The sequence below is a fragment of the Acomys russatus genome, chromosome 29 (assembly GCF_903995435.1).
Source record: "Acomys russatus chromosome 29, mAcoRus1.1, whole genome shotgun sequence".
Lineage (NCBI taxonomy): Eukaryota > Metazoa > Chordata > Mammalia > Rodentia > Muridae > Acomys > Acomys russatus.
The window spans coordinates 3,553,564-3,578,450 of record NC_067165.1 but is presented as its reverse complement, the minus strand read 5'-3'; the positions used below and the strand labels follow the sequence as shown (position 1 = coordinate 3,578,450).

The 24,887-nt window shown below is 42.6% G+C and overlaps 1 protein-coding gene across 2 annotated transcripts in view; it reads left to right on the top strand.

The window, feature by feature from the left end:
* Prkaa2 (protein kinase AMP-activated catalytic subunit alpha 2) overlaps positions 1-24,887 on the top strand; it is a 53,153-nt gene that overhangs the window by 9,424 nt on the left and 18,842 nt on the right. The window contains exon 2 of one of the 2 annotated variants that reach the window (XM_051171298.1): positions 14,743-14,884. The exons of the other annotated variant lie outside the window; for it this stretch is intronic. Within the exon in view, the coding sequence (XP_051027255.1) occupies positions 14,743-14,884 (142 nt within the window). The remainder of the gene's footprint in view (positions 1-14,742; positions 14,885-24,887) is intronic. 2 annotated transcript variants of the gene reach the window in all.

Below are 24,887 nucleotides of genomic sequence, written 5' to 3'. Positions count from 1 at the left end.
GACAGGAGCCTACCATAGAGGTCCTCTGGAAGACTCCACCCAGCGGGGGAGGTAAGCAGATGCTGAGACTCACAGCTAAACTTTGGGGTGGGGTGCGGGGAGTCTTATGGAAGAGTTAGGGGATAGGAGGACCAGGAGGGGACAGAAGCTCCACAAGGAGACCAATGGAGCCAACAAATCTGGGCTGCAGGGGTGATGGTCTGGGAAGGGGAGCTGCAGAGACTAAGGCACAAATCAAGGATCATGCGTGGTGAGGACCTAGTCCCCTTGCTCAGATGTAGTCAATAAGCAGCACAGTCTCCTTGTGGGTCCCACAATATGGGGAGTAGGGTTTACCTCTGACATGGACTCTGGTCCCCACTTGTAGATCACTTCCCCCTGGCGGAGTGGCCTCGCTAGGCCACAGAGGAAGAGGATGCAGGCAGTCCAGATGAGACTTGATAGGCTGAGGTCAGGTGATACAGGAGGAGGGTTCCCCCTTTCTGAGGACTAGGGGTGGGGGTCGGGGGATGAGAAAGGGAGGGTGGGACTAGGAGGAGACGAGGGAGGGCGCTACAATCGGGATGTAAATGAATGAATTAAAAAGATTTATTTTTAATTATGTGTATGTGTGTCTCTGTGACTAGGTGTGTGTATGTGAGTGCAGGTGCCTTCAGAGGTCAAAGGTGTTGGACCTCCACTGGATCTGGAGTGACAGGCAGTTGTGACCTGCCTGACATAGGTGCTGGGAATTGAGTTCAGGTCTTCTTGAGGAGCAGTAGGTGTTCTTGACCACTGAGCCATCCCTCCAGCCCATACCATTGAGTTTGCCTGTTTGTTTGGTTTTTTTATATATATAAATTATTTTTGATGTAGACTCAGATCCAATATGAGTTACTGTTTAGAATGGCACAAAACTGGATGAGATAACTAGTAGACAAACCACAGAATCAGAATCTCATCCGAATAGAGTGTTTGGATCGCTGTATAAAAGCCAGAAAAGTGGAATTCAATAAGGACATGTGTCAAATCTAGGACTTAGGTTAAAACCCAATCCAAAACACAGGTGGTGTGTAACGAATGGAACAATTGATAGCAGTTCCAAAGACTGTGTTTTAGGTGACCACAAACTTAAGCTTTAGAACTATGTATTATGAATGCTTAAATGATAAAATAGTTGGATACAAGGGATGGGATAACAATTGAGATGTAATATGAATAAATTAATAAAATATATTTTAAAAAAAAGACAAAATTGTTGCCAGGTGGGACATAGGTGTGCAGAGACAACATTGGTTGGCCGTTGCAGAAGTAGTTTTGTTTTATTATACTTTAAGTCAAATTTGTAATAATGGGTTCAGTTCTTGGTAGAATAGCTTGGAAAAAGATAGCCAACTGTGATTCATTCTGACAACGAGCTTTATACTTAGGAGAACTCCAGAAGGGTGCTGTGTGACCTCAGAGTGGACATGTGATGCTTTTCACACCATCAGAAAACAGTGTGACTATGTTTGAACCACCCAAAGCGCCATCATCTGGAGAAAAGTTGTCATAACTGGTGATGCCTTGAGACTCCTGTACCCACCGTGTGCACCAGTGAGGTTTCTGTTATTGACCGTTCACTCAGGTGTAGGTGGTTGTCCAGCAGGATCCTTACTGCAGGCTACCTACTTTACAGGGAAGGTGGGATAGCTACCATGTGGTGATGCTCTTGCCCACTTTACCATTCTGCTATTGCATATATGTCTACCCTGGCTACGTGTATGAAATTAACTTTCTAGTTAAGAACAACGAGGAAAACTGGAGGGAGAACCCTAAGAAGCCCCACAGCCGTCTGTTTGAAGGCAGCCGATACTATTTAAAGGAAATCTCCTGGGAAGGAAAGTCTACTGGAGTGAGCCTGACGTTTTTAGTGGGTTGTTGATTTGTGAGGAGGATGAAGCAGTATGATTTCGGAGGAGAAAATAGAATTAAGTTTTTCAGAGTCAGTCCTTTGTAGGCTTTGAATTTTTCCTAACCTACTTTATTTGGGGTTCTTTAATGCCCATACGTCCCTTCCAGTCCACCTACCCTAGATAGGAACAGGAGAAGTAGACCTTTTCAGACTCAGTTCCTGGGAGCAATTCCACTGGCGTAGTTGGCAGGATTCCCGCGGGCACCTTAAACAGTAAACCAGCAATTCAGCAAAGGGGACTGCAACTGCAGCCATTGGAACTGGAAGCAGCAGCCGGAGCCTGGAGCAGCAGCCGGAGCCTGGAAGCAGCAGCCGGAGCCTGGAGCAACAGCCGGAGCCTGGAGCAGCTGGAACCTGGAGCAGCAGCCGGAACCTGGAGCAGCAGCTGGAACCTGGAGCAGCAGCTGGAATGGTTCTCTCCAGGAGCGTCTCGAAGGGGAGCGATGAACAGCCAAGCAATTGAAACGATGCAAAGACCAAAAAACCCAGCCTCTTGTTTTGGGCCCATATATATATGTACATCTCCTCTCAGAGTCCATGCTAGGATGTTTATCAGCTGGCAAAGGTCATGCCCCTGCAAGAGGCAGTTCCTCTTCTAGTGGACAAGCATCACCTGTCCTCTCACATGTCTGTTTCCAGCGGAAAAGCACCACACACCCACACATAAATCTGTTTCACATCCTACACTTGGGATCAAAACATATTTACATCTACTACAGTTCTTGGTAAACATGTGAGTTTATGACTGCAACGCTTGGAAGTCTAAATATTCCGTTTATGATTGGCTTAATCCCGGACTAAGAATGGCGACTCTCTCTCTTCTCTAAAGGAAAAGAAAGCCAGGTGGGGTCTCTATAGATAGATGTTCACATATAACAATTTGCATTCTAGGAGAGGTCTGTGATAATAGAAAAATGCATAGAAGTGATTGAGATTTTAAAGTTATCAGATATGAACTTTAACTTACTAATATGTTCAAGATGGAGTCTGTTTATTAGTCGGCTGGGAATCTATACAAATAAGTAAAGGACATTTGTAGAACTGAAAAATGTAGCAATCAAAATCGAACTTCCTAGATGACATAACAGATTAGATTCCACTGAGAAGGTCAGGGCAGGGAGTGGTATAAGTCAAAATTGAATGTCCAGTCTGAACCATGGAGAGATGGAGGGTGGAAAGAGTGCCTAAGTCAGAGACTGGGACACAGTGGAAGTCCAATACACTTATTATTCGTTAATTGTGGGTATAAGTGAATGGAAAGATAACCTTAGGTCTTCCTTTTCAAAGTGGCATTTTAAAAACATTTTAATTTTATATTTGTGGCGTATGTATGCATCATCTACAGAGGCTACAAGACGGTGTGAGGTTCCCTAGGCCTACAGTTATGGGCAATGTGAACCATACAACGTGAGTGCTGGGAGCTGAATTCAGGTCCTCTGCCAGAGCAGTACATGGTCTTGCTGCTGAGATGTCTCGCCATTTCTGGGGTTTCCTTTCTTTAAATTAACCTTTTCTGAATGTACACCAAGATCAATAAGATTATTCAGTTTGTCTACGAAACATTAAAAACATTATTATAGTTTTGTGTGTGTGTGTGTGTGTGTGTGTGTGTGTGTGTGTGTGTGTGTAAGTGCCTATATGCCATGATGAGCGGAGGTCAGAGGACAGCTCTTGAGTGTCAGTTCCAGCTTGCCGCCTTGTGAGGTATGGGGAATTTTGGATTCAGGCCATTAGGCCACCAGCCCCTCAACATCATTTTTATAAAAATGATGTGTAATTGGTTAATTCACTTTGGGCTGGAGGGTCTATGGAGGAAGTATAAGGTCACTATTTTTACCAGCATAATCATAGGGAAACAGAAATAGACTTCCAGATTCCACTTAAAGCGTCTGTTCAAATGCGCACACACGGCTCCTCCTGCTTGAGTCTTTTTCCGAGAGTTGGCAGGAGCCGCTCCCGTGATCTCATTATTTAGTATGCGCTGTGGAAGTAACAGTTCTTTGCTTTAAGGACTCCCGTGTGATTATGCTATCTTGATATTTTGTGTCATCTGTGTCTGGAATGCATCTTTGAAAACTAAGTAAACTAAACTCAGTCAACTGAAGCTAGAACGTTTACTGTGTTGTAATATTGCATGTAGTGGCAAGCATTGATGGTCACAGAGTGGGCATTTCACGTTCTCAAAGGGAAAGAGAAAGTGGGCAGGAGCAATTTTTGAACATAAGAGACGAAAGAAGTAAACTCTCAGCTCTTGCCATTTGAAGGGAGAAAAAAAAAAAAAAAGCTTAAAAGTAAAGCTACACACTTTCCTCCCCCTGAAAGATGAATTGAGTTTGTTACCAGCATAACCACAGTAAAGGAAACACCAAAGGGAATTCGGTGACCAAGAAATTAATCCCAGGCGTGGTAGCGCATGCCTTTAATTCCAGCACTTCCTCCAATAAGGCCACACCTCGGAATAGTGCCACCCCACATGACCCTATGGGAGCCGTTTTCATTCAAACCACTGCCATGAAGCCCAAAAGGAAATGAAAGGCCCTGGAAAGGACTGGCAGAGCAGTAATTAAATAGACACTAAATAGTAATTAAATAGATAATAAATGTCCATCCTGTAAGATTTAAAATGTGTCAGAATTAAATATGAAGCAAAATATGAGAGTAGACCAACATATTCTAAAGCACTTGCATTATCTGACAAAAGTTTTAACCAAATTCGTGTTAGACATTAGTGAGTCAAGGATGCTGTGTGAATGCACTGTGACCAGCTGCTGTAAGCTCCCGCTGCCATGACCTCCCCATCACAGTGAACTATAAACCAAAATAAGCCCCCCTGTTCTTTACACTGTTTTTGTTGGCAATCTGGTCATAGCAAGGAGGAAAGCTAACTAACAGAGACACGTCTGCTACCTAGATGTGGGTAGGTTTTAGGCCATTGGAACTGGTTTGCAGGACTATAGAGAGCTGGCACCAGTGGGCTACAAAGTCCCTGGGATGTTCTGCTGGGATCTTGAAACACAAGAATGTTGAGAGACCTGTGGAGAAAGGAGGCCTAGCTCACGAGAGGTCAGAGGTGACCAAGGACTGTATCTGGAACTGGCTGTATTCTTTTTCCTGAGAGCCTGAGTGAGGCTGGATGTAGTCGGGCAGTTGTTTTTTTGGCAGGGGACGTTTCAGGATGGAGTAGCGTTCAGTCTGTGTTTTGGTTGCTGCTCATTGGTATAATCCAGGTGTGCTGGCAGTGCTAGGGCTACAGATGGGATTTCTGCTGAAGAAAGCTGTAGGCGTGACGGAGAGTTGGCGAGTTGGCTCAAAAGAGGGCCTATGTGTACTTTAGGCAGCCCAGCTGAGGGATGGAGTCATCCAAACTCTGATTTCAATTTCACCATGATCTCCAAAAGCCAAGTGGGAGCGGTAGGACTTAGTGTTTTTCTTGGTGAATTTCAGTCATTTCTTGCTGGGCCCCAGAGCTCTGTTTTGGAACGGGAGTGTTTATTCCTCACCTTTGTACTCTGTATAAATGTAACTTTTTTCTTTCTTTTTCTTTTTTTTCTTTTTTTAAGTGAAGTGATTACCTTGACTCTCAACAGAGGCTGGGACTTTGGACCCTTAAACAATGTGGCAATTGGTAAAGATTATAGGGGCTTTTGAAACTAGATCCAATAGATTTCACATTGTCAGATGTCCATGAGTCTATGAGGAAAAGGGGTGGAACAGTATGGCTTAAACTGTTCCCCTTGTGTGTCTGGTTGGCAGAGAGTCAGCTTAGCAGCATTTAGAGTCACCATGAAAACAAGTTTCTGAGTATATCAGTGCTGGGTTTTCTAGACTAGGTTAATTGTATTCAGAAAAGCAACACTAAGTGTGGACAGCGCTATTTCACAGCCTAGGGTCCTGGGCGGAATAAGAAGGAGAAATATCCTGGGGCTGTGGCATCCTTTTCTCTGCTTTGTCACTGCGCATGCAGCGGGACCAGCCACCTCAAGGTCCTGCAGCTGCGGCTCGTCTGCCATATTGGGCTGTATTCTTGAACTGTGTGAGCTGTGAGGTAGTTTGTCACAGCAGAGGTGACAGTGATTAATGTGCTGCCACCCTCAGATGGTCTCTTCATTCCTAGTGTCCTCAGCTTGTAGCCCAGGCATGGTGCTACCTACCATATAGAGTTCGGAGAGTTAAATTTGCCCATTTGCTTCTTAGTCACAGGTCAAAGGGAAAAAGGCTTCTGCGTCCGTGGTAGAGCTAACCTCAGAGAATTTAAGGACTTCCTGAAGGAACTTTGGGGAAAATTGGCGAGGCGGTTTTGTCTCCTCATGGGCAAAGAAGAAAGGAGCCTTGTGTTATTTTGGCAGGAGTCTGGTGCTGGTAGGAGTTGGAACATATGTCCATCAGGCCATTCCTGACTCCCAGAGCTAAAGGTCTGAATATGCTTGAGTAAAGGCCAGCACACTGGGCCAGCTTCTACACCAAGTTCAAACGTGGTGATGGATTTAGTAGCCCTTGGCTTGCTATAGTTTAGGTGCTGATTAAGTGTTCTGGTTCTTTTTAGACAGAATCTCATTACATAGCCCTGGTTGGCCTAGAACTCACTGTGTAGAATTCTGCCTCTAGGAAGGCAGGCATATACCATAGTTCTCAGTCAACTTTGAAAATTATACAAGCTGCCTTAGTTACTTTCTTGTTCCTGTGAAAAAATACCTTGACAAAAATCAACTTAAGAAAGAAAAGTTTATTTTGACCCAGTTCCAGAGGAGTACAGTGCATTCCGTTTGGTGAAGGCGTGGCAGCAGGCAGGAAAGGTTGGGTGTCAGAAGCGGAAGTCTGATTAGCCACATTGCTTCCGCATCCGGGAAATGAGGCAGTGCCGTAAAACATCAAGGCCCACGCCCAGTGACTCACTTCCTCCAGAAAAATCCCAACACCTAAAGATTCTACAACCTTCCGAAATAGTACCACCCTCTGGGCGCCAAGTGTTCAACCATGTGAGTCTGTGGGGGCCATTTTACATTCGAACCACAGCACCCCCTATCCTGGAAAGAATCCAGTCGTGCTGATCGTGACAGTCATAAGCTAAACACCGTGAAGGCTGCTTCCACAGAGACGCGGCCATGGCTGCTGTCCCAGGAGCCCCCTTTGGTTGCTGTCTCTATTCTTTATTCCCAGTGAAGGTCACCACCCACCCCGCCCCGGCATCTGTGGATAATTGCGTCCACTTTTGAACTTCTTAGTAACAGAATCATTTACTTCTTGTTTCTTTTACCTAGGATTCTATTTGTGAGCTTTTTTTTTTTTTTTTTTGGTCTGTAGTTGCATATAATTATAATTTGTTCAGTCTCACAGATACACAGTATTACATTAAGTCTGTACCACTTATCTGTTGTTCTGTTAATAGACATTTGGAAAGTTTATGTATTTTGATTACTATGAACAATGCTGCTTTAAGCATTCTGCATTTTCCATTTATGTCATTTTGCCATGTTAGAAAGACATAAATTTAAAATTCACCCATGTCATTTTGAAAGGTTTTTATTTATTTATTTTTTTAGCCTATTTCAGATTTTGTCATGAAGACCATCTTCCAGGGTTTAGTTTGATACTCTGATGTATGTGAGTCAAATTCGGTTTCCTGTCCCCATCCCTCCCAGTCTCGTAATTACTCTCCTTCATTTAGACCATGCTATTTCAGCTTCCACACATGAGGGAGAGCATGGTTTATTTTACATCACCCAATTCCTTTCATCTTCCTGTGAAAGACAGGATTTTGGTTTTCGTTATGGCTTCTTCAAGGCAGGAGATCATGTCTTGACCTTCTAAACTTGAAATTCTGATTGTCTTTTCTCCTGATTTCAAATTGTTATTTTAATATGTATGATACTTATACATATACACAGCGATTCTGTAATTCTTATTGATGAAGTGGAACACATGAAATTAAATAGGCTTTCTGTGTACTAAGGCTTTCAAGTTATGTAATATTTTTGTATCCATTATAGTAGAAAAATGTTTGGGAAATTTCTTACTTTTTCTTAATTTTCCAGAGAAATGGGGTGTAACTGAGTACTAAAAATGAATATTTTTTAACCATTCATTTTGTTTGTTAGATATAATATTTAAAATCATGTTAAAATTAAATGAATTCATACTGAAGTGTTCCAAACTATACTTTATTAAATTACTTAGAGTATGTACTTGAGATTTTAAAATATTCCTGATTTTAATCTAGAAGTGATATTGAAAATTAGAAAAACTATAATATTGCCTTTATCTTTATGTAAAACCATTGTATAGTTATGCCTTCATAATGCATCCCAGTAAAGCTCTGTACTTTGTGCATTAACAAAGCGGCTTGAACTGGAAAGCATTCAGAAAATGGCAGACAAAGTTATCAGGAGGCGCAGAGAGGCTTAAAAGGGTTATATCCTCCAGTATGGCATGATCCCTGGGCATGCGATTAAAGCGATCTGAGAGATGAGAGATGGAAGGAGAATTAGGCTTGACTTAGTGGAGCCCTGTGCTTAGTATAGGATTTGTCGTATGGTAATCCTGACAAATGGCTGAGCTTCCCATTTGTATCCTGGATGATGCACTGGAGAGTGCCAAGGTTTCTGTCCCCACTACTCACTACTTGAATGATGTAAGCAAGTCTGTATCCATTCTATGCCCATTTCCAGCAGCTGTGGCCTTGCTATTAGACAAAGACTGTAAGACACCTGACTTGAATCCCTCCCGTCTAATATGGAACAATGACCAAGGATCAAGTAAATGTTAAATAACATATAACCTGTGGAAAAAGTGTATTTAAGAAAAGTAGTTACTTAGAAAAACATTAAAGAAAAACAACAACGTTTATTATGTATACCGTGTTCTGCCTGCATGTACACCTACATGCCAGAAGAGGGCACCAGATCTCATTTAGATGGTTGTGAGCCACCATGTGTTTGGTGGGAATTGAACTCAGGACCTTTGGAAGAGCAGCTACTGCTTTTAACCACTGAGCCATCTCTCCAGCCTCCCAAAAACATCTTTTTAATGTTGGCCAGTATAGTGTAGTATAGGAGAGCCTTTATAGGCACTTGAATTTCTAATAAACATTCCTAATTCTGTTTTCTAGAGCGGTGTAAAGTTATTTCCATTCCTTCTTCTGTGTGGCACTCTTCACCTTGTAAAACACAGAGCTGTAAGTCAGACGTGATGGTGCAGGCTTCTCAGACTTGCAGTAACCAAGACGGGGGGGGGGGGGGGGGGGGGGGGGTGGGGTGTGGGAAGGGCTGGTGGTCAGGCCCTTAGAGGAAAACTGTGAGGGCTGGGGAAGGCAGAGGTGGGTGGATTACTGAAAGTTTGAGGCAAACCTGTTCTATATAAACATAGCAAGTTCCAGGCTGCAAGTTTGAGGCCAGCCTGGTCTGTATAACTAATGAGTTCTGGGCTAGCCAGAGCTACAGAGTGAGACTTCTGTCAACCCTCTTCCCCAGCTCAAAACAGACAAGAAGGATAAAGATGAAGAAATCATAAAAGGCATAGTCCAGGTATAGTTTGGGTGAGTGTGGGCTTCTCTCCCCAGTGTTGTTTTTAGAAAGTATTTTATTTATTTTGGATAGAATTCAAGAAAACCAGAAGGAACCATTAATGAATATTGCAGCAGAATTGAAAGTGTAAAGTTAATATGTGTGTGTGTGTGTGTGTGTGTGTGTGTGTGTGTGTATGTGTGTGTTGATGGTTATATGATGCGTGTACATGTTCCCGCATGCGTGTGGACATCAGAGAACAGCCTTGTGTAGTTAGCTTATCTCCCACCTTTATGTGGGCTCCAGAGATCAGACTTAAGCCACTAGGCACTTTACCCACTGAGCCATCCTGATAGCTCCCAAAGGGGGTTTTACAGTGTCCTGAATAAGTAGTATTTAAATTCATCTGTGGAGAAATCTGAAGATAATGAAAGGGCTGCCCCTTTCCAACTTGTTCAAAGGGCCTATTCCTTTTCAACTTGATAAAAGGGCCTACCTCTCTTCAACTTGTTGGGTTTGTGTGCGCGTGTGCGTGTGTGTGTGTGTGTGTGGGGGGGGGAGTCCTCAGATTTACCCAAACAATGCAGGCTGTTGTAGTTGCTCTTAGCTGCCCACCAGGAACTGAGGGGCGGTTCTTGATTGCTGAAGCCAGTCACTACATACTTGAGTCCTAAGATAGAGAAATCAGTCTGGCACTGACCTGGAAACTTCATCTGAACTGGCTAGTTTTCATATTGCCAGAAGGTGCTATGCAGGAGGAAAAAAAAAAAGAAAAGCCACCAGCAGTCGCTGTGAACTCTGGGAGCTACAATGACAAGCCTGGCAAGTATGCCCCCTGCTGCCTAGTGGCATGCATGTCATGAGAGTAACCTACAACTTTCTAGTTGGATCTAAGGCCTGACCTGCAAGATAGAACTCATGCCTGGAACTATTAGCTGGGCCAGAGACACACTGCTGAGAACTTACACTACAATTTTGCTAAATGGACATAGTATCAAACTGCCCTCTGAAGACTTACCATTGTACGCATAGATTATTGAAGCTCTCAACTATCATAAAAGCTTCTGTTAACTGGATGACAACTAAAACAGAACTCAAAACTAGTCACAGTATCGACAATAAGAAACTGGAGTGCTCAGCTGGGCGTGGTGGCACACACCTGTAAGGGGGGGGGCAGAGGCAGGCGATCGCTGTGAGTTCGAGGCCAGCCTGGTCTATAAAACAAGTCCAGACCTGCTAAAGCTACACAGAGAAACCCTGTCTTGGGAAAAAAAAAAAAAAAAAAAGAATATCCATATCATGTTCCCTCCCTACAAGGCCAGAGATCATCATGGAGTAGGGCACAGGAAGGTAAAAGCAGAGGCTGTGAAGGATAGCTGCCAAACAGTATTTTCCAGACACAGCAGAGCTGTTCTAAAAACACACAGTGGCTGTTTCTGTATGCCTAAGATCCACACAAGGTTAATCCAGTACCTATTCCAGCATGAATAGGAGAGGGGTCTACAACACTGACAATACTAAATGGACAAATGAATTAAAAAAAAAAAAAAAAAAGACAGCGCAGGAATTTAAGATGGAGAAATGGCAGATGGGTTGGGGTGGTTTGCCCAGAATACATAGTATATGTTGCTGGAAAGATGGCTCAGTGGTTAGCAATGGAGAGTGTTCTTGCAGAGAACCTCAGTGGAGTTCCCAGCACCCATGTCAGGTGGGTCACAACTGCCTATAACGTCAGTGTTGTGTACATGTATAAAATTCTCAAACAATAAAATAAAATAAAAAAAATTAGAGGGACTTAAAACAAGATAGTGGTATTTAACGTTCTTGTAAAATTCTGGCAGATGGTTCAAACTGTTGTCATGTCTGGTCGTCTTCTCTTCCTCGTTGCTCCCGGCTGCATACCTCTGACCCTCGGGTTCAGAACAGCAGCTTTTAACTCCAGACTTTGAGATGGAGAAGCTGCTTGAGGTGTTTACATGGCTACACCTAGACACAGGGGTGTAGGTTGCAGTCTTGGTAGTCATGTGTATGGGTGTATCTCGGGACTGCTGCCTAGAAATAAAAGTACTGTAGGGGTTGCTGGGCAGCGAGCCCTACAGCAGAGCTGCCTTCAAACTGCCTCTACCCCAAATGGAGTGCTGGTGTGATTAGCTTGGGGGCTGTCATAGCAGGCACTCACTGCAAACCTGTTCAGTGGGTAGGTGTTCGTATTGTACCCAACAAGCAGATAGTGATCTGAATATTTGCTGTTTTACCTGGTTTGTCCATCCTGTTTTCACCAACCCTTTACAAACAAGGTATATTAAATCCCATATAAAATTTACTTCAGTTATTTTAATTTGCTTGTAGTTGTTTCCCCAGTGATAATTTGAGACGTAATATAAGTCTTTCTTCACATGTTGATACTTAGCAAGTGCTTTACATTTATTCAATTTTTAAATGGATTAAGTAAGTGGAAATAAAACTGAAGAATGCAAACATTTGGTTTCTATTAAGAAAAAGTTGTCTGCCACATAGAAGATATTTTTTTGGTTTTGTATGTGTATTTATTAAAAAATTTTATTTTCTTTCTTGAATCAGGGTTTCTTGGTGTAGCCCTGGCTGTCTTGGAACTACTCTGTAGACCAGGCTGGCCTTGAACTCAGAAATCCACCTGCCTCTGCCTCCCAAGTGCTGGGATTAAAGGTGTGCGCCACCATTGCCCGACTATTGAAAGACTTTTAGAGGACTTTCATTTGGCTTTCAGGGGGAAAGTGTGACAAATTATTTTATGTAGTTATTTGTAGTTTAGCACAAAGTTGCTGAAGGAATTATTAGCCTAAAAACTACCGTAATTAATTAAAAGTGTGGGGGGGATTCTCAATGCAGATGACTGTGGGGTTTTTTTTGTTTTGTTTTTTTTTGAGACAGGGTTCCTCTGTGTATCCTTGACTGTCTTGGACCCACTTTGTAGACCAGGCTGGCCTTGAACTCACAGCCATCTGCCTGCCTCTGCCTCCCGAGTGCTGGGATTTTGACTGTTTTAACTTCAGACATTTACTTAATGTATCAGTATTGTAACCATTTTTAGGGAAAATACCACTTCTTTTTAGTGTTTCATATGAATTTTTTCCATATATAAAGATAAACAAGTCGATTTTCCTCAGATAGAGGCAAAGTAATACTTTATTGTTACGTTCTTTTCTGAGTCAGCTCACTCACATTTTTATTTGCAGATTAGCCCTGTGATATGAAAACAAATGGTCCACCTGTTTGGCTGGTACACTTTGTGTTACACCCTTCTGTATCATGTGACCAAATTCCTGGGAACAACATGTAGGGAGGAATTATTTATCTTGGCTCCCAGTTTCAGAGGCGCCAGCCCATCATGACTGGAAGGGCAGGTTGGAGCAGAGCAGTTTGCATTGTATTAGCTGGAAAGGAAAAACATAGACAAGAGCCGCTTGCAGCCTTACAGACATTCCCCCAGTGACTGCCTCCTTCCAGAGGCTCACCTCCTACCCCGGTGGTCTGGATCCATCCAGGCATTTGTCTGTTGGTTACATCTTCTGGTTTTAGTTATCTTTGGAACGTGTCTTGACAGACATGGCCAGAGCTGTATTTTACTAACCTCTCAAGCGTTTATTCAGTCAACGTGACAGGATTGACCATCACAGACAGACTCCATGATCTTCTTTGCTTTGCAGAAGTTACCTGCTTTCTTCTTAGACAGTACTTTTAGTCCCCCTGTGGGGGAGGAGGACTTGATTCTAGCCCTGTGGTAGTGAAAAGTGATAGCAGTCTTCACTTTCCATGAGGCCATATGGATTTGAAGATAAAGGATTTGTTGGGCCTTGTGGGCTGGTGCTTGGGTGTTATGTTTCCAGGGTATGTGGTGCACGCCTCAGGCATCAGGAAGCCATTTAGGCTGTTTTCGGGATAGTCAGTCCCAGAATCACAGTTTCCTCAAGACCTGGACGCGTTTTGGAATGTGTTAGCAAACTGATGTTGCTTGAACAACGTTTTTACCAATTAGTTGGCTTTCTATGTGAGGAAAGTAACGTTCAAACTTTAAAAGAGTGATTAAAATGACTATGAAGTTATGAATATAAAATAATCTTTCTCAACAGGAAACGCAGTTCCTCAATTAGTCCATTTTATGTTTGCATCACTCAGGCACAAAGACATGGCACTGTTGAATTGGGTGGTTACGCATTTTGGTTCTGAAGTCAGACAACTCTGTGTCACATGTGGCGCCTCCGCTTAAGCGTGTGACCTTAGACAAGATGTTTAGCTTCTCTGTGAGTTAGGTTGCATATAGCCCTGGAAAATAGTAATACTTCATAGAGTTGTTGTAAGGGTGGGTGAGCAGGCCAGCTAGCAAAAGAATACTGCTTAGTACACAATAATAAATATCATTGTCGCTTCTGTTGCTACCACTGTTATTATACTGAGTTTAAGTGATGGTTCTTAAGGAAATATTCAGTAGCTATCACTAGCTGGATCAAAGGCATACAGCAGAGCACTCTCTAGAAAAGGACACGAGTTTGGCAGAGGAAGAAGACAAGAATGCTGCATCTAATTTTGAATTTGTTGACTTTGCGGTTCTTATGGGGTACCAGTCTCAAAATTTTCCATATGAATATGAAGAAGGAATAGGGTCATAGTGTAATTATAAAGCTTGGGAGATGAGTGAGATGACTCAAGGGGTCTTGGCTAGAAACCTGCAGACATTAATCTTTAAAGAGCCAGTAGGGGACGGAACGGAGACCACCTGGGAGCTACAGGAGAGTGGGGCTGACCAACAGAGGGTAAGAGTGCTGCCTTAGCAGAGCCATTATAACTGGACCAATCCAGAGAAGACTAGCATGGCCCCTGAACAAAAGGGAGGAACGAGTGGTACTTGAGGCAGCAAAGATCGCAGTAACTTGAACTTTTAACAATAATTAAGCTATTTTATCTTTGTTAAAGAAATTATTCTTCTGTAACAAATAGAGTGATGTTAAATAGAAGATGAAAAATAAGGGAAAATATAATGAATGTCTAAAAGATGTTCGGTGGTATTTTTATGAAGGAAGACACAATTTAGTAACCCATTCTGCAGAGATGGAGGCATTGTTTCCTTGCTTTACTAAGGATGCTAAGGTGACAGGGGCACACTTCCGTGCTGAAGGAACGCTTTCTCAAGGGGAAGAGGCTGAGGTGAAAGAAAAGCACTTGAGGCCTGTGCACCTCAGGATGCTGAGGTAGAGCCGGGAGCACAGTGGGAAGATGCACGGGGCGCTGACTTGTTCTTATGACAGCCAATATTTCTCTTTCTCTTTTCTTTAGTTGGAGAACATCAATTGACAGGCCATAAAGTGGCAGTTAAGATCTTAAATAGACAGAAGATTCGCAGTTTAGATGTTGTTGGAAAAATAAAGCGAGAAATCCAAAATCTTAAACTCTTTCGTCACCCTCATATTATCAAACTGTAAGTATTTCTGTCCCTGCAAAATATACAAGAACTTTCCTGAGATACTTGAAACAAAATTTTATAGATGTCTCGAGTTAACTTTAGAAAGTTGCAGTTTTCATGTTCATATTCAGTCTTAATTTTGATTCATTCCACCTGTCAGTTCTTCAGTGCACAATGCTTTGGTTTAAAACTAAAGCCATTGCTTCAGAATTGGTTCTATTCAAGTGATGAGCTTGGCCTTGGAAGTTGATTCTTTAGTATTCACTCTGAAGATCACTGATCACTGGGCTGTTTGCTGTTCCTAGGTTGGTTCTTCCCCACCTCCTTTCTATTTTTAATTTAGAAGCAATGTCAGGCCAGGTGTGATAGCACATTACTGTAATGCCATTTGGAGACCAGGGCAGTTGAGTTTGAGGTCAACCTGGGCTATGTAGTAAAATTGGTCTGAAAAAAGAAAAAAGTGCTAGGTGTGGGTGGTGCACACATTTAATCCCAGTACTCGGGAGATAGAGGCAGGCAGATCACTGTGAGTTCAAGGCCAGCCTGGTCTACAAAGTGAGTCCAGGACAGCCCAGGATACACAGAGAAACCCTATCTTAAAAAAAACAAAAACAAAAATAAAACAAAAAACAAAACAACAACAACAACAAAAAAAAGCAAAAGCAAAAAAAAAAAAAGAACGAGAAAAAGGTAAATATCGAGAGAGCTACAAGCTAGTTAAATTGGAAGATAATATAACTGATTTAATTAGACACAGGAAATCTAGACAGTAAGGATGCAGTAATATTCTGTTATGTTGTTTAAGTTCTAGTTTTATAGAGAATAGTGTAACATTCTAGACATAGAAAGTTATCTTTTTTGTACTTTAAAGCTTGGATGCAGTCTTTATAAAATAAATGTTAATTTTACTTACTCAAGGAGTACCTGATGGTAGTCAGGAACTGTGCTGAGCGTTCTAGGTTTATAATTCCATATTATCATCATGACAAGCCTGTACGGTCAGCTGACATATGGATATGCAGATGGCACACCTAACAGGGACAAGTAGCTAGGAAAGTTAATTTGTGCATCCATGGTTTTGATTCAGTTATGTTTATATGTTGTTACTCAAGTATGTAAGACAAAGAACAATATGCTGTTTTTTAAAAAATTATTTATTTATCATAGATACACAGTATTTTGCCTGCATGTACACCAGAAGAGGGCACTAGATCTCATTATAGATGGTTGTAAGGCACCACGTGGTTGCTGGGAATTGAACTCAGGACCTTTGGAAGAGTAGGCAGTGCTCTTAACCTCTGAGCCATCTCCCTAGCCCCAATATGCTGTTTCGTAAATGTCAAATTAGTGAATGAATATTGTAGTAGAAATAGTAGAGTGTCGATCTATGTCTTGATTCAAATAAGATTTCTGCATACGAAAGCCTACTTAGCTGGGTGTGGTGGCGCACGCCTTTAATCCCAGCACTTGGGAGGCAGAGGCAGGAGGATAAATGTGAGTCTAGGACAGCCAAGGCTACACAGAGAAACCCTGTCTTGAAACCCTTCCTCCCCGGCAAAAGAAAGCCTACTTAAGTAACATTAGTATAAAGATATTAGTATTTTTAAAGATTTTGTTTGCTAGTGTAGCCCCAGATGCCCTAGAACTTGCTCTGTAGACCAGGCTGGCTTCGAACTCAGAGATCCACTTGCCTCTGCCTCCCAAGTGCTGGGATTAAAGGCATGATGCATTACCATTGCTGGGCTAGTGAGCAATCTTTTTAAAAATTATTGTTTAAGACTTTCCTATGTGTTTTGGTCAAATCTACCCTATTCCTTCCCCTCCTGGACCCTCCCCCACTTTCCACTTCCAAGCTCTTTTTTAAACCCTCAGTGAGCGAACTCTGAGTATCCGTGTTATGGGGGAGCAGCTTGGTAGCCTGTGGAGTTCTGCTGTTTATTTGATGAGGTCTCCCAATGTCTGTGTCCTCCCCTCAGGAACCGGTGAATGTTGTCTGTTACACGGCAAAGACAAAGTAGCGTTACAAGTCATCTCACTCTAAAAGTGAGAGTAGGTTCTGGATGGCTTGAGAGTCCATGGAAACACAGTGGTCCTCAGAAGTAGCAGACAAGGGTAGAAGTCTCCTGAGCAAGGTCGTGAGCAGATGTGAGCAGGGCGCTGCTGGCCAGTGGGGGCTTACGGGATGGAGGAAGGGACTGCGAGGCAACACAGGGAGCCTCCAAAAGCAAAATGCAAAGAGTGGACTTTGCTCTGAGAGTCTCCAGAGGACACCCAACCCTTCCTAGCACCTCAGTTCATGTCTCAGGCTTCTAATGTACAGAACTGTAAGATAAGGCCTGTGGGCTCTTTTCAGCCTCTCAGGTTTGAAGCCGGCAATAGAGACCAGTGACGCTGTGCTGCTTAGTTTTTGTCAACGTGACACAAACTAGAGTAATCTGGCAAGAGGGACCCTCAATTAAGGAATTACTTCCTCAATTTGGCTTATAGGTATGTCTGTGGGACCTTTTTTCTTCTCTTTTCCCTCCCCTTCCCTCCCCTCTTCTCCCCTCCCCTTACCCCCATTCCCCTCCCCCCTCTCCTCCCCTACCCCTACCCTGTTTCTTGCCTGTCCTGGACTAGCTCTGTAGACCAGGCTGGCCTCGAACTCACAGAGATCTACCTGCCTCTGCCTCCCCAAGGGTTAGGAAATTATAGGCGCGTACCACCGTGCCTGGCTGGGACATTTTCTTGCTTAGTGACTAGTGTTAGAGTGTCTAGCCCACTGTGGGCAGTGCCAAGCCTGGACAGACAGTTCTGGGTCGTATAAAAAAAGCAAGCTGAACAAGCCTCAGAGAGTGATCCAGTGATCAGGGGTCTTTACCACCTGTGTTTCAGTCCTGCTGGACTAGAATCTATACGATGAAACAAATCTTTCCCTCTCCAAGCGGCTTTTGGCCAGCGTTTTATTATCACAGCAGTAGAAAATCAAGCTAGAACAAACAGCTATTTATGATTTTCCTTTTTTTTTTTTGCAGGGAGGTACCCCATTCTATTTCATTGTGATTGCTTGCATGAACCTGGGGGTATTTACTTGAGCCAGGGCAACTTAGCAGTGGCCACATCACAAGGAGTGTGAGGACCCTTGCCGTTCAACCACTTGTCTAGAGCTTCTCAGAGGAGGGTGGGGCCTCAGGACCCCCTGCCTGCCCATGATAGGTGGACGGAAGTGCTGTGAGCCCAGGATGCAACGGCTCTGTCATGTCCAGGAGTCCGTATTCTGTGGTATTCTTTCCTATCATCTACCTCATAGATTCTTTCTGTCCTTCTGTGATGTTCCTCGAGCCGTGGAAGGGTCCCACTTAAGGCTGATCTTACACAATCCCTTATTTCCAGCATTCTGACTAGTCTAGTCTCTGCGTTAAAACCCACTGTAAACAGAAGTGGCTGTGACCAAGACTGAGCAGCATTAATCAGTACAAACATAAATATTTACAAGATGATTTGATACCATGTCTGTTTAGCCAAATGACATGTTGTGTATTTCAGAGCCAGAACTAATGAATTCCTGAGAGGTTGGAAAGGGGAGTAAAGAAGGGAAATAAGAGGTCCGTATTTTTGGCTTCAACCACTAAATAACAATAGTGGTACCACTTTCTGAGAGGAATGAAAAAGAAACAGTGGAGCTCTGGTGATCATTAAAGACTGGTTTGGCTATGTTAAATACTGTGTCCCGCTATGCATCTGCATGGAGAGGTCATATAGAATCGTTTTCTATCCAGCCCATAATAAGTGCTCGGTAATTGCTTGTAGTGTACATAAAGAGAAAATGTTTGAGCAGAACCCCAGCATTTCTAGGCGGATAATCAAGAACCAGAGAATGAATGTGAGTGTACACCTGAGCAGTCTCAGTGTGCCTGGTACACAGCTCACGGAAAAGGGGGAGCAAGCTGAGGACAGGAAGGTGGATTGCTAGTCCATTACTTAGCAAGTGGTAGTCTTTGTTTTTTTGGGTTTTGGTTTTTTTTTTTTTTTTTTTTTTTTTTTTTTGGTTTTTTGAGACAGGGTCTCTCTGTGTAATAACCCTGGCTATCCTGGAACTCTCTTTGTAGGCCAGGCTGGCCTCAAACTCACAGAGATCCACCTGCCTCTTCCTCCTGGAGTGCTGGGATTAAAGGCGTGTGCCACCACACTGGGCCACAAGTGGTATTCTTGAATAGCTTAGCTGAGCCTTGAGTTCAGGGGAAAGTTATACAGAGATAAGATGCCCTAAGATTGGATAAGAACACCAAGAACCTACATATAGATAAACAAGTGTCCTCAGACGGAGCTCCAGGGCACCGTGTCTGGACGGACATAAGCAGGAACCAGAAAAGGGAGATGAAAATGAAGAGCCAGTGAAGGCGGAGGGCAGAAGAATCTGCTATCTTAATGCCGAACAAGGAACGCATTTCACAAAAGAGATGATGCTCTGATCTTGCTGTGCTAGAAATCTAGCCAAACACGTTTTATGCCTTCCCACTTGTCAAAATTATTTAATAACAATACATTCACAAGGTACAACCTTTTTAATGGGAGTTGACTGCTAGATAACCCTACCTATATTGGTAGTCTGGCTGAGGTTAATGTATGTTCTTTTATTCCAGTCTTAATCATTTATATTAAATCTCATATCAGCACACAGTAAGTCTCCTCCATATATATATATATATATATATATATATATATATATGTATGTATGTATAAATATTATATATATATGTGTGTGTTATGTGTATGTTATACATATGCACATATCCATGCACATGGTTTACAGAATAAATACAAATTTAAGAGGCTGTGTAGCATTCTCGAGTTTCATAAGTGGGCTGATAGAAATGCAAATAGAGTCTATTAATAAAGGTAAAGTAACCCAAACCAGCTGCCCAGATGAAGATGTTGCCGAGGCCATAGGAGGGTCAGTGTTTAATTGAAGATTTAATCGGATCTAATACCTAGGCTGAGGCCAGACCAGCAAATCTAGGTTCAAATTGGCTAGCAGGGGGACCAGTGAATAAGAGCAGTTGAGTAGACCTTATGCATAGCAGGGGACCAGGCTGAACCGAAGTGGTAGAAAGTCTTTCTTGGTGCGTGTATTGGTTATCATATGACTGATTTTTGGGGCCAGTGGCATAACAGTGCCAGGAACCTGCCACTTTATGGAATCCAGGTGAGGGAGTCATGCACTTGGGTCTAGTGTGTTCCCTAAATTCCTCCTCCTGCTCCTGCTCCTCCTCTTCCTCTTTTTTTCCTTTTGAGGGTTTTTTTAATTTTTAATTTTATATGTGCTTACACATGTGTGAGTGTGTGTATACATGTGATTGTAGGTGCTCCTGGAGTCCAGAAAAAGGTGTTGGATCTCCTACAGCTGGAGGTGCCAGCAGTTGTGAGCTACCATATGTGGTGCTGGGAAATGAGCTCAGGGCCACTGAGCAGTACATGCCCTCAACAGCTGAGCCATCCCTCCATCTCCCAAACCATTTTTAAAAAATACAATGTGGAGTAACTTAAGAAACAGCTTGATCTCAGCTGTTCTTACTGCTAATATTAAGATGAAAACTGAGAATTGACTTACTAGATTTGGCAAAGTGGAGGTTACTGTTTGCTGTCGTTGTTGCTTGTTTGTTTTTAAAAGCTTTTTATTAGAATGTGAAAGGTACAAATCTTATCTGAAGAACGAATACATGAGGAAGAGAAACAGTAGCTGTAGACAGACTAGGAAAAAGAGCAGTGATTATTAGAAGGGATGCACAGGCTGAGGGGCTGTCTTCTAAGGTGGGCAATGTTATAGATGTTTGTGTTCCACAGTTGAGAATGGTTAGGTCAAGAAGGAGCAAGGGCTGGAGGAGAAAGGGGGTGCGGGGGTGCTAATTGTAGGAGATAAGTTCCTTGGCAGGTATAGGGACAGAATTCAGTACATAGTTGGGAGAATTAATCTTAGGAAACCCGTGACAATGGAACTTTGCTGTGTGTAGTAGAAGGAAAGATAATTAGAAGTGAGGAGGTCTAGGAGCCCTGGTTCTCTGCTAGACAGGTATCATAAATAGGCAGCATGTATGCTCCAAATAAAAACAATAGCAGTGAGGGAAAAGACAGTTTAGAATGAGAGAGAGAGAGAGAGAGAGAGAGAGAGAGAGATAGCAAGACCAGTGTGGTGCTTTGTTACAATGGTGTATGCTACAGAAACAGTAGGATTTTGTTTGATTTTCTTGGCTTGTTTGTTTTGAGACAGGGTCTTACTATGTACAGCTAGAGATGGCCTTGAATTTGCTAGATAGTGATCTTGAATTTATTATTCTGAGGAAGATTGGAGCAAAAATTTTCTTTGCATCACAGTTCATTTTAGAGGAGTTTTAATCCAACAACATGGCTTCTCTGGCAACTGATCGCATCAAAAGACCCAGGTCTGTGTGATCCAGCTGGAGTACAGACACACCCTTAGTAAGTACACACACACACACACACACACACACACACACACACACACACACGCGCGCGCGCGCGCGCGCGCGCGTGTGCGCGCGCGCCTTTAGTCCCTCTGGCTGGAATTTAGTGCACATCTTTAATCCCAAACAATGAGGTCTAATTGAGGGGCAGACACAGTGATGCATCAGAGACAGATTTGACAGAATGAGTCAGAGACAGCATACATCTAACTCTCATGAGAACAGGACAGGAAAGAGAAGCTACTTAAGAGCAGCATAGGGAGAAAAGAGGGAGAGTTTTTTATGGAGAGTTTATCCTGGGGCAGTTTTATAGACAGGTTGAAGAGAGAACAAGCTAGACACAGGTGAAGACAGAGCAAGCCGGAGAATGAGGAACCAGAAGATTAAAGGATATTGCCAGAATTAGTTTGAGGCCGGGCAGAGCAATTCAGCCAGAAGTCAAGAAGAGCCAGTTTGAATCAGTCAACTTGGAGAGGTATTTAGGCCAGAACAGCTGAGTTGAACCAGCCAGCAAGAGTTCAGAAGAGCTAGAAAGGGTGAGCTTATTCAGCAGTAAGTCTCAGAGGCTGAGAACATTGTAGGCCCAGGTTAGCAGACAGAGGCTGGAAGCAGAAGCCTTCAAGGTCCAGTCTTGAAGATTAGATTGTACAGAGGCTGGAAGCTTCTAGGCCTACGGATAGTTAGATAGAAACATGAGGCCTCAACCCAAGTCATGATTCCTCTTCCCCTCTTCAGAGGAAATAAAAACATTTACAATTTATTCCTAGATTGTTCAAATATTCCAGCATTTAATATTTAATTAATGCTTCTGGAGAGATGGCTCACCAGTCAAGAGTCCTGGCTGTTTTTCCAGAGGTTCTGGGTTAAATTCCTAGCACCCAAATGTCAGCTAGCAATTGTCTATAACTGTAGTGGTATGGGCTCTGATGCCCTCATCTGGGGTGCAAATATATATGCAGACAAATGCCCATATACACACAAAAAAGATACGATATGTAGTTAATGAATTGACGCATCTAGGCTCCAAGTAGCAGTGGCTGCTTGCATTTCAGAAAGAGAGACATGGTTTCTTTGGCTAGAGGTGCACAGTACCATGTAGTCTTTAAAATAAACAAATGAGATGGAACTCTGAGCAGTTCACCAACTCTAAGAAAAGGTAGCCATTGCTCATCATGATGCTATCAAGGATGGGTGGGCGAAATTGAGGTATCCTTTCGAGGACAAACCACCTGATGTCCTCTGGAAAAACCTAACTATGAACAACCTATAAATTTTTAAAATTTTACTATTTAAGTAGTTTATTCAGATTACATCTCTATTATTATCCCCTCACTTGTATCTTCCTGTTGCCCCTCCCTCCCTCCTTCACCCTATTCCCCTCCCCTAGGTCTGTGACAGAAGGGGACCTCCTCCACCACCATATGGTCACAGCCTGTCAGGTCTCATCCTGGTAGCCTGCTTACACTTCCTCTGGGTGCCACCAGGCCTCCCCACCAAGGGGGAGTGATCAAATAGGAGAGAGCAGGTTTCATGTCAGAGTCAGTCTTTGCTCTTCACACAACTGTGGAGAATGTGGTGTCCGTTGGCTAGATCTGAATAAGGGGTTTAGGTTTACTGCACGCATTGTCCTTGGTTGGTACAGTAGTTTGAGCAGACCTCCCTGCGGCCAGATCCACCAGCCTTGATGGTCTTCTTGTGGGTTCCAGGACCCTCTGGTCCTTCCATTTCCCCATTCTCCCATACCTCTCTTATAGGAGTCACAATAGGATGTCCTAGCTACTATGCCAATCCCCTGCTAAACGAGAACGCGCAGAGGATATCACTGTTGAGCTAGTGTCCAGTTATAAGTGAGTATATACCATGTGTATCTTTTTGAGTCTGGGTTAACTCACTCAGGCTGATCATTTCTAGTTCCATCCATTTGCCTGCAAATTTCAAGATTTCCTTGTTTTTAATAGCTGAGTTGTATTCCATAGCGTAAATGTACCACAGTTTCTTTATCCATTCTACGACATCTAGGTTGTTTCCAGGTTCTGGCTGTTACGAATAAGGCTGCTATGAACATAGTTGAGCAAATGTCTTTGCTGTGTGGTGGACCATTTTTTGGGTATATTCCAAGGAGTGGAACAGCTGGTTCTTGAGGTAGCCCTATTCCCAGTTTTTTGAGAAAGTGCCAGATTGATTTCCAAAGTGGTTGTACATGTTTTCACTCCTACCAGCAATGAAGGAGTGTACCCCTTTCTCCACATCCTCGCCAGCATGTGCTGTCACTTGAGTTTTTGATCTTAGCCATTCTGATGGGTGTAAGATGAAATCTCAGAGTCGTTTTGATTTGCATTTCTCTGATGACTAAGGATGTTGAGCATTTCTTTAGGTGTTTCTCAGCCATTTGATATTCCTCTGGTTGAGAATTCTTTGTTTAATTCTGAGCCCCATTTCTTAATTGAGTTATTTGGTTTTGTGTTGTTTAATTTCTTGAACTCTTTATATATTTTGGATATTAGACTTTTGTCAGATGAAGGGTTGCTTTGTACTGTTGACAGTGTCTTCTGCCTTACAGAAACTTCTCAACTTCATGAGGTCCCATTTATTAATTGTTGACCTTAGAGCCTAGGCTGTTGGCGTTCTGTTCAGGAAGTTGACTCCTGTGCCATTGAGTTCCAGGCTCTTCCCCACTTTTTCTTCTAACATATTTAGTGTCTCTGGTTTTATGTTAAGGTCTTTATTCCACTTGGACCTGAATTTTGTGCATGGTGACAAATATGAGTCTACTTGCATTTTTCTACATGTAGACATACAGTTGGACCAGCACCATTTATTGAAGATGCTACCCTTTTTCCATTGAACAGATTTGGCTTCTTTGTCAAAAATCAAGTGTCCATATGTGTGTGGATTTATTTCTGGGTCTTTGATTCAATCCCATTGGTCTACCAGCCTATTGCCATGCCAGTACCATTGCTGTTTTAATTACTGTTGCTCTATTGTACAGCTTGAGATCAGGTATGGTGATTCCTCCAGAGGATCTTTTATTGTACAGAATTGTTTTAGCTATCCTTGGTTTTTTTGTTTTTCCATATGAAGGAGCAACCTATAAATTAAAACAGATAGATCAACCAATTAAAATGTGTGGGTGGTATTTGGATCTGATTCTAAAAAAGAAAATAAAAAGAGAATCATTATAAATAAGAAAATTTCTGATTGGATATTTGATAATACTCGTGGTTTTCTAAATGTGTGTCTGTTAATAATTTTGTATTCTGTGCATAAACATGCATATATTCATGTACAATTGCATTTTAAGAAGATATCCATTAGAGTATATTTAATCTGTTGATAGAGAAAAATGAAAGCAAATTCAGTGTGACTTAGTAGTCAAAAGTGGTGCTTTACAGAGTTAGTAATCAGGACATGTTTATCCTACTTTCTAGACTCTTATGGAAGTAATTGATTGTTTATATCCACATGTAAATAAGAAAAACATGACTAACCCAATAAAATTTGCCAAAAGACACAAGCATTTCTTGATGAAGAAATATGTATAAGATTTTGCAAGTCGT